Source organism: Labrus mixtus, chromosome 11, assembly GCF_963584025.1.
Source record: "Labrus mixtus chromosome 11, fLabMix1.1, whole genome shotgun sequence".
Lineage (NCBI taxonomy): Eukaryota > Metazoa > Chordata > Actinopteri > Labriformes > Labridae > Labrus > Labrus mixtus.
This window is the reverse complement of record NC_083622.1, coordinates 6,890,519-6,900,113: the sequence shown is the minus strand read 5'-3', so window position 1 is coordinate 6,900,113 and position 9,595 is coordinate 6,890,519. Positions and strand designations below refer to the sequence as shown.

The 9,595-nt window shown below is 43.1% G+C and overlaps 1 protein-coding gene across 1 annotated transcript in view; it reads left to right on the top strand.

Moving 5' to 3' along the window:
- The first annotated feature begins 3,682 nt into the window (after positions 1–3,682).
- prdm1a (PR domain containing 1a, with ZNF domain) overlaps positions 3,683–9,595 on the top strand; it is a 15,830-nt gene continuing 9,917 nt past the window's right edge. The window contains exons 1-2 of the mRNA XM_061049774.1: positions 3,683–3,937; positions 7,248–7,595. Coding sequence (XP_060905757.1) covers positions 3,911–3,937; positions 7,248–7,595 — 375 coding nt within the window. The 5' untranslated portion in view covers positions 3,683–3,910. The remainder of the gene's footprint in view (positions 3,938–7,247; positions 7,596–9,595) is intronic.

Below are 9,595 nucleotides of genomic sequence, written 5' to 3'. Positions count from 1 at the left end.
TCATCGTTCTTCATTAGAGAAAGAAAAAAAAAACACACAAACAGGCGCAGACTCATTACGCCTCCCGCAGGCTGATGCTGCTGATTGTTGATGTGGCGATGGACGACGTCACGTGCACAGACCCAGTTTCAGTTTGACAGTTTTCACGCCACCAGATGAAAAAAGGAGAGGAAATGTGCAAAACGTGCGACTTTTCTACTCTGAAGTGTTTTGCTCTCCGTCTCTGTGTTGCAGTTTGAGAAGTGTGACAGCAAGCGTTCGTTCTTTGAGGACAGAATAATTCACGTCTTCAAGTCTTAAAAGTTCAGTAACCTTTCAGATCAGACCCCTGAAGTGTGCAGATTATTAACAGATAGTGTTCTGGAAATGTTTTTTTTTGATAACTTGATTTTAACTTAAATCTGAACTTAAATTCAGAGGTTTAATCAATGTGTGATGACTTAAACTCTGTCACTGCCTTTATTTGAATCACACACCTGCACAAACTGGACCTGTGGACAATAATGAAGAGATGTCAGTGTGTGTGTGTGTGTGGGTGGGGGGGGGACCTCTGCAGCTACCAGACCAACCTCCAGACTTTGGTCCGCACCGGGACTTGAATCTGCGACCCTCCAGTTCTCAGGGGAAAGCCTAGTGGTTCATGTGTGCACCCCATGTACAGAGGCTACAGTCCTCCAAGCAGGTGGTCCAGGTTCCGGGGACTACAGGGAGACCCTGAGGAGGACTATCTACGGTGAGCCTAAAGGGACAAAACAGCAAATTCCTGACAGCTCCAAGGTTTTTGCATGAAGGTGACTCTCACACTCAAGACAACATGAAAAGCTGCCCTCATAACGTTTCTCTGTGTTTTCTCCTCTCTGTATGGTCGGCCATGTTTCTCCAACGTTCATCATACTGTTTTTAATAAACCTGATGCACACACACACACACACACACACACACACACACACACACACACACACACATATATATCTACAATTTACTCAACGTGATTTCATGTCAATGGAAGCTTGCACAAACTAACTTCCCTCTCTCTCTCTCTCTCCCTTTTTCAACAAAAGCTTGCTCGCTCACCAACACTGGAAATTCCCGTCTAATTGTCCCCCAGACTCCCTTCATTTACCTCCTACTCACTCGCCTCCCGTTTCTCCCCCTTTCTCTCCTCCTGCCCTTTGATTTCAAACGCCGTATTTACAGAAATGATTTTCCACGCTGACCTCTCTCGCTCGACATTTTCCATCACTTTTCCCCTTCCCCCTCTCCGCCCTCCGACGAGGCCTGACTTTCAAAGTACAATAAATCAATTCAGGAACAGTCGCTACTTGGGCAGGTTGTCACGGTAACAGAAGTTTCAACTTTGATACGGTCAAACGATGACTGTTACGTTACTACAGAGAGTCCCATAGACACCCAAAATTTGCAGATTTCTTGTTTTTATTGTTTAAGAGTTGCAGACAAGTTCCTGCACAAAAAACTTTGTCAACGCTTCAGCACGGAAACATGCCGCTGTTTTTCTGCCGTTCAGACGGTGTGCAGGAGCTTAGCAACTTTTGACCGACTCATTCCTCTCCTTCAAACCTGTCTCATGAGATGTTCGAGATCTTTTGAAAGCTTTGAGATGATAAGAACACAAGAGAAGTCACCTTTTATAGTTTTATTCAGTTTAGTTTAGTTTTTTATTTTATTATTGTGTCATACTACATCAATATGCCCAGCCCGCATGTGCTTACATGACAACATTAATTAAAAACCTTCCCGGATCAGAGTGCACTAGGTAAGCTATATTCATTCTCAAGGAACAAAAAGAGAAAGCAAGAAGTCAAACTCAGCAAACAGAATATCCTGTCTTCTTTTCCAAGCTTTTGAAACAAAATTAGCAAGTTTAAACACGTCAAACTTAAACAGCCCTTCCAGTTTCTGCACATCTGTCCGCCCCAATATTTCTGATTTTACTTCATGAAACATTAATTCTCTTGAATCATCATATTTTGTGCAATGCAAAAGAAAATGTGACTCCGTTTCAACTTCGTCCAACTCACACATCTCACAAAGTCTGTTTTCTACTGGAATATTTTAGAATCGACCGACTTCAAATACCAGATCTTAACTGTGCGACCAAGGATCTTTGGCTTCTAGATAAACGACACGTTACATATAACTCGGGCATAAAATCATTTTTGATCTGGACATATGTCCTTAGTTTTGGTTTGGACAGAGCGTTTCCAAACCACTTTTCTTCGTACTTGATCAAGAGCGTTATACGTTTCATCCTCATTTGATCCAAGTCAATTCCTTTTCCTCACTTTTAACACTTTCATTTGAACCAACATGGCAGCCCTCGTAGATGAATATTTACACGCTTCAGTTTCAGATTCTTCGACGTCCATCGTTGCTGCTCCTCTGCAGGGACACCGGCCTTACCTGTTGTTTTACCTGAAGTGACTAAATCAAAGCTGACCACGGTTTCTGTGTGAGAGGAGACGTTTCAGACGCACAGAGGCGGCGCCAGATTTTTGTTTTTTTTCTGGTGCTTTGGGGTTGCTCAACTTTTCAGCGAGGGTTCTCTGAGATTCAGGGTTCCCAACGCCGGTCACCACTTTAACGCTATGGCTATCCTACAGGTAGCTACAGCGCCCCCTAGCCCCTCCGTGGCGCCGCCCATGCAGATACAACAGTCATAGAATAGAATAGAACTTTCTTGTCTTTGGCTTCACAAAAAAACACAACGACAAACAAGACGACTTTAAAGTTCAGCAAGACATTAGAGATCGGAGGAGTCCTTTGTGATTTAGTTTAGTGATAAGTTAGAGGTTCAAGTGATAAATCACAGCAGGGTGTTTGAATTAAAAGGGCTCCGAGGAAACATGGAGAAATGTCGCTTTCACGGTTGATGAGGAGAAGAAAGTGTGAGAAGAGAAGCAGAGGAAGGATCCTTCCTGCAGGACGGACACACGGGCAATTAATGCAACATGTTAAAAAAAAAGTTGAAACAACAACAACAACAGCTCAATTAAATAAAAACATGGAGATCGAGGGTGAAGACAGAGAAGAAGACATTTAGATAAGGAAGAAAAAACAGAGCGACTTTAAAGAGAGAGAAAGTTCAAGAGAGAGAGAGAGAGAGAGAGAGAGAGAGAGAGAGAGAGAGTACTTTTTAAACTCCTCAGCCAGAGCAACAAGAGCAGACCAGTCCTGCCCCCTACAGGCAGAGAGAGAGAGAGGGTGTGTGTGTGTGTGTGTGTGTGTGTGTGTGTGTGTGTGTGTGTGTGTGTGTTTTCCTCAGGAAAAGAGGGACATCCTGTGACAGTGACTCAATGCACCCCCCCAACACACACACACACACAAATGTTGTTTGCCCGTTTGAAGCTGCTAACAGACATTTCCCACAAGCACACACACACACACACACACACACACACACACACACACACACACACACAATTGAAGATAACTGTGTGTGTGTGTGTGTGTGTGTGTGTGTGTGTGTGTGTGCGTGTCTCATGGCCTCAGGTGAAAGCTCCTGCTGCTTCTTCTTCATCAAGAAAAGTGTCTGTTTGTGTGTGTGTGTGTGTGTGTGTGCGCGCGAGAGGAAAGGGGGCGGGGCTTTCAGGAGGGATGTGTACATTTTAGGGGGCGTGGTCTGCGGGGATAGAGGCGGCCCTCTTCCAACTTAGTCCGCGAGCTTCTTGTTCACTCAGGCATTTGAACACAGGACACTGAGTGTATCACACACACACACACTGCGACACACAAACACACACACTGTGACACACACAGTGACTGACACCGGTGTGGAGTAGCAGCGCAGGGAGCGGGACGCACGGACGGACGGACAGACGGAGTGCACCTGTCCTGCGCAGACTGTGAATCCTCAGACGCTCATAGACGGAGGATCTGACCGGACGTCCCTATGTGTGGATGGGACCAAAGTTACACGGTGAGTCCGGAGCACGATATCCCTCTTTATACCTACCTGTATTTAAATAGAAGAAAAAGAAGAAAAAAACACCTGGAGGACTTTTACACCTCTAAGACATTTTAACACTTTCAGGTCCGTTTTCTTATTATTGATTTATTAATTATTATTTCGACAGGAAGTTTAAAAAAAGATTTAAAAACTGTTTCTGCTTCTTTAATCTAATTTTATCTTATTATTATTATTTTTATCTTCTCTTCAGGCGGTTTTAAATCTTTTATTCTTATTTTTAAAGTAAAAAAAAAAACGCAGAAAAACTCAGAATCTTTACTTTAATTTCGTCTGGAATTTTTTAATTTCTGCCTCCATCTTATTTTTTATTTCAAACTGTTGATGAGGGGCTGTTTGGTTTTGCTGTTGTGCATTATTTCTAATTTTCTCGCGTTGTTTGGAGCTCTCCTGCTCGGACGTGTTTTCCTTCAAATCCTTTTTAAAAGTGTTTAAATGTTTTTGAAGCTGCTCAAGTTGAAGTTTGAGACTTTAATGCAAACTTTAAGAAGTTTAAATTTTACCTCAGACTGTTTTCTCTCCACTCAGAGTTTCGTTTGTGTGTTTTTTTTACTTGAAATGTGACTTCAGTGTCCCCCCCCCCCCCCCCCCCCCTCAGATTAGGAAACTGATTTTTCTGATTTCTGCTCTCTCAGTATCATGTTGACTCTTTTCTTTAAATTGCATTTTAGTTTGAAATCTCAAAGTGTGTGTGCAGTGCAGACTCAGCTTTTGTGTTTTCAGTTGATGGAAATTTGACAGAGATTAAATGTTTCTTGGTTTTTGGTTTCACTCTGAGTTCTCTGCTGCAGCTGTTATGCAAAATAAAAAAAAAGGAACGTTTCATATTAATGTGCTTTTAATTTAACCAATTAAAGGAGGAGAGAAGTCGCTTTGCTTCTCTGATCTTTGTAGGAAAAAGATGCACAAAGACTTCTTCATGCAGGATGTTTAGTGACTTTATCCCTCAAATGATCCGTTTCGTCCGTCTTGTTGGATTTTGATGTAACTTGGATGATTTTCTTCCTCCAGTCTGATTATTTTAATTTGTAAAGTAAAGATGAGTCCTGGGTTTGAAGCTATTCAGGTCTTTGGAGGATTTTAATTATTTGAGGAGGATTTTTCAAAATAAGTTCAGAACTTTAAATTACTTTTGTTGATTTTCAAAAGCTCAAAAACCCTCAAAAATAATTTTATTATGAAGTCCAAACGAGGGGCCTTGACTCCCCACACGTTTATTTTGTGTTTTCTTAGGACAGGGTGTAAAAAGTCAGCTGATATTCCCTAAAGTGGCTCAGAGTGACGTGACTCAGGTTCATCTTTTTGTCTTGTTGAGGAGAAGTCGGCGGCTCGTTTTTTTTTCTTTCTTGCGGCTGCAGAAGAAGAATTCACAGAGTGTTTCAGAGGGTCTGATGCGTGGGACGAGGAGCATGTTTGTCCCTCTGTGGATATCTGCTGCCTCTCTGACTGTGTGTGTGTGTGTGTGTGTGTGTGTGTGTGTGTGTGTGTGTGTGACAGAGTGTGCGTGTGTGTGAGAGAGAGAGAGAGAGAGAGTGTGTGTGACTTGGGTGGGATCGCGTTTGAAGTTTTGTTTGTGCTGCTGCTGTGGCCCCCCAAATGGAAAAGTTTTGACGCTCCCTTCCTCATCTCAGCCCCCCCCTTCATTACCAACACACACACACACACACACACACATACACACACACACACACACACATAAATCCATGCACACACACACGCTGGGAGTGGGGATGATTTGCCGGTTCCGCTGCAGTGCCACTCTGCTTCCAATTTTAGCTTCATTCAGACACAGACAGCGTTTCCTTCCTCTGTCTTCAACCCCAGGAAGAGACAGGGAGGAAGGGGGGGGGGGGGTCCATGTGGGGGGAGGGAGGGAGGAGATTGTAGGTTTTTATAATCTGGATTAATCCGACTCTTTAATCTAAACTTCTCCCACACGTAGAAACAGGACGAAGCAGACGTCAGAGGAAGTGTTTAAAGTTTATCTGTTTCCGGGACAGAAAGAGAAACTTCTCAAAAAGCTGCACGTTCAATAAAATAATCTGACACGATACGATGCACCTCATCGTCCCCCCGGTACAGATTTGTTCTCTTATATTTATTAATCTGTGAAAACGTGTCAGAAACGATTCCCTTTTGTTGAGTCTTTTTAAAAACATGTCGTCTGACTCAAAGATCCTTTAAAGAATAAAATACTTTATAGATTCAGACGATGTGAAATCTTCTATACGTGTCCGACATGTGTCCAGTCGATCTCTCGTCTCCTTTCTCGCCTCCTTCAAAGATCACAGAGTCCTTTACTCAACTAAACGTCGACTTCCTCCGTCCCCGTTGGACAAAAACAAAAAAGATTCAAAAATCTAACGAGGTTCAAATGTGACAACACAGACTCTTCTACATTTGAAGGTGTCGTTTTAAATCAACAGAAGAAGAAAGATTCATTTAAAAATGTTCTAAACATCGACAACAGAAAACATTTAAAATCATCTCATCAGAAGAAACGGATTCACACTTTCATTTATTCTCAAATTGTTCCCAAATTAGTTTACAGTAAACGAAGACAAAGTGTTTCCCGTCTGTTTCCAAGTGTGTGTGTGTGTGTGTGTGTGAGTGTGTGTGTGTGTGTGTGTGTGTGTGTGTGTGAGTGTGTGTGTGTGTGTGAGTGTGTGACAGCAGTGTTAGTCAGACCCCCCTTCCTCCCTGAGTCAACCACATAATAATCACATCTCTCTCTCTCTCTCTCTCTCTCTCTTTCTTTCCTCTTTTTGTCTCAGATTCTCGCCCTCCCCTCACACTTCTGTTATCATTTATTTCTCTTTTATTATATATTAACTTTTATTCTTTTCTTTCTATCTCTGTGTTTTCATTTCTTCTCTCCAGTCTTTATCTCGTCTTTCTTTCTTTTTCTCACCTTCACATCTGTATTTTTAGCCTTAATCTTCCTTTCTCATACTCTTTTAATTATTTGCTGCTTTATTATTTATAATTTTACTAACAGTTTTTTCTCTTCTTCTTTTGTGTTTTTGAGGTTTTTTTAAAGGTCACATATTCTCCTCCTCTTCAGTGTAAATAAGTCTCAGAGCTCCTCAAAACATGTGTGTGAAGTTTCTTGTTCATGCCTATAAACCCCTCTAGTGAAGAGGATTTAATAAACTTAATAAAATGTCCTTGTGTCCTTAATTGTTTTATTTACTTCTTTAACTTTTCTTGGGTAAAATTGCTGAAATAACCTTCCCTCTCCCTCTCTCTCTCCCCCCACCAGGCGACCTCTCATAGCTCGGCCATGTTGACCAGTGAGGGGGCGCACACCATGGAGCAGGACGACACGCGACAGGAAGCCAAGATGGCATCCACCGCCACCGCAGCATCCGGCTCGGACGGCGCCGAGACAACACAGGCGGACTCTGACGTCGACATGGAGCTGGACGTGGAGGAGGCAGACATGAGCCGGTGGACGGAGGCGGAGTTTGAGGAGAAGTGCACGTACATCGTCAAGGACACAGCGCGGGAGGCGGGGCCAGACGGTGACGCAGTGACGACATCGACGACAAGAGCCGAGACGTCGTTGCCCCGAAACCTGGCCTTCAAACATCTGGCTGACGGCAAGGAGGTCAGACTAACAGACACACACACACACACACACACACACACACACACACACGCCCGTGAGTCAGGCGTGGGTCATGTAATGAATCTGTGTGTGTACAACACCTGAAGCAAAATAATTTACACACCCAGTAACTGGAGCTGTGAGATTTCTTGACGACTTCATCGGCTCGTATCCGTCCATGAAACACACTTATCATGTGAGAAAACTACGATGGTTTAATCTAGAGGATCAGCGTTTAAAAACCAGAGAAGAAGAAAAGCGCTCTAAGAGATAGAAGCAGGAAACTGAGGAGGAGAAAGAGCGGGAAAATGTTCAAACGCAGTTTAAATCAAAGTGAGACGATGTGTGTGACATTTAAAAAGAGTGTAAAAAGAAAGAAAATCATTCTTTAAAAGAAGAAAATAAATCTTTTCAGTTATTGAAGCTGCTGCGGTACCTCTCCTCGCTGACAGGGGTCACTGTTCAGCATCTCCCCTCAGATGCTTCCAGTGTGAACACATCAGGGTTCTGCGTCGTCATCGTTCGTTTAAATAAAGATTTATTGGAGTCACACTCAGAAAATAAAAGATGGATTGGAGCCTGGTGGAGAACTTTAGGAGGTTCTTCTTATCAGGCAGGAAAACAAAACAAATCTTCCTCAGTTAAGACTTCCTGGCGTCCCCAATAGCGACCCTGTTACTTTTTGACGAAGCTGAGTGGATAAAGTTTGAGTTATTGATCGGACAAATCAGAAAGTCAAATCGTCAAAAGGTTGAAGCTGAGGTTAGATTAGATTGCGGGCTCGCAGGGAAAAAGAGTCTCTGGTGAAGTCAGGAATTAAAAAAAAAAATCATCTTTATTGTTCCTCATTCTTCAAACACACAAACAAAACTCACAAACGAGAGAGAAAAATGAATATTCACAGAGTCCATTACAGATTTAAACGTCGTCTCTGCAGATATGACAGAAGAAGAAGTGCACGAGGTCAAAAGGTCGCATTTTCAGTGAGTCTGTCTGAAAAGTTAAAGCGGTGTGATCGCATAGATTTCCTCGTCATGAGCTTATCAACGAGAAACTGACGAGATGTGTTTAAGAGCTGATTGGCTATCAGAGAGAGAGAGAGAGAAAGAGAGGGAGAGAGAGAGAAAGAGAGAGGAAAGGCTCAAGAAGCTCTGATCAAAGACGATGGCGTTCTGCCGACGTAACAGTCTGTTAATAAGTCAGACCCCTCGCTCACACACACACACACACACACACACACACACAGTCACACACACACACACACTCTTGTGTTGGTTCTCGTGGAGGGGAAAGGGGGATTTCCCAAGGAGACGACTGTTTGTGTGGGTTCTGTTCTGTCTAGTCGCCACATAATCCCTCTCTCTCTTCTTTGTCCTCCTCGTCTATTTTTGGCTCCGTCAACGAATCAGACGAGACAAAAAAAAAAAAAAAAGAAACAGAATGTGGACGTTTCCCCCGCAGAGCGTGAAGCGGCAGCAGCTTAGGTTTTGATGTGGTGACGAGAGGTGTGACATCAGAGAGATAAAAAAAAAACAAGCCACATGCAAACACACACACGCACACACACACACGCACACACACACACACACACACACACACTCTCCAAAACTAGTGATGTGTAACTTCTTGATGAATCTCGATCTGTGCAGACAGCTGGTTGATCAAACTTAACGGATGCGTGTGCACAACAGCATGAAAAAAAAAAAAAAAAAGTGACGGCGACAATGTGAAAATTCTTTCACAAGTTTCAATCGGAAAATGAACACCATGAAGGACGAGTCAAAGTGCTTTTGAATTCAAATAAAAGGCGTGACAGAGAGAGTCCATTTATTTGACTCTCAGTGCAGGTCGGGATCTTTACAAATGTTCCCGGCGGCGCGCACGGACGCAGCGACCTCGGCGGGTGCCTCCGCAGCTTCGTTGTATTCTTGAGTTTCAAATCAGTCATTCTTCAGGTTTAAACGCTTCAACGTCACAAGTGACCACGGTTTGATGCCTGT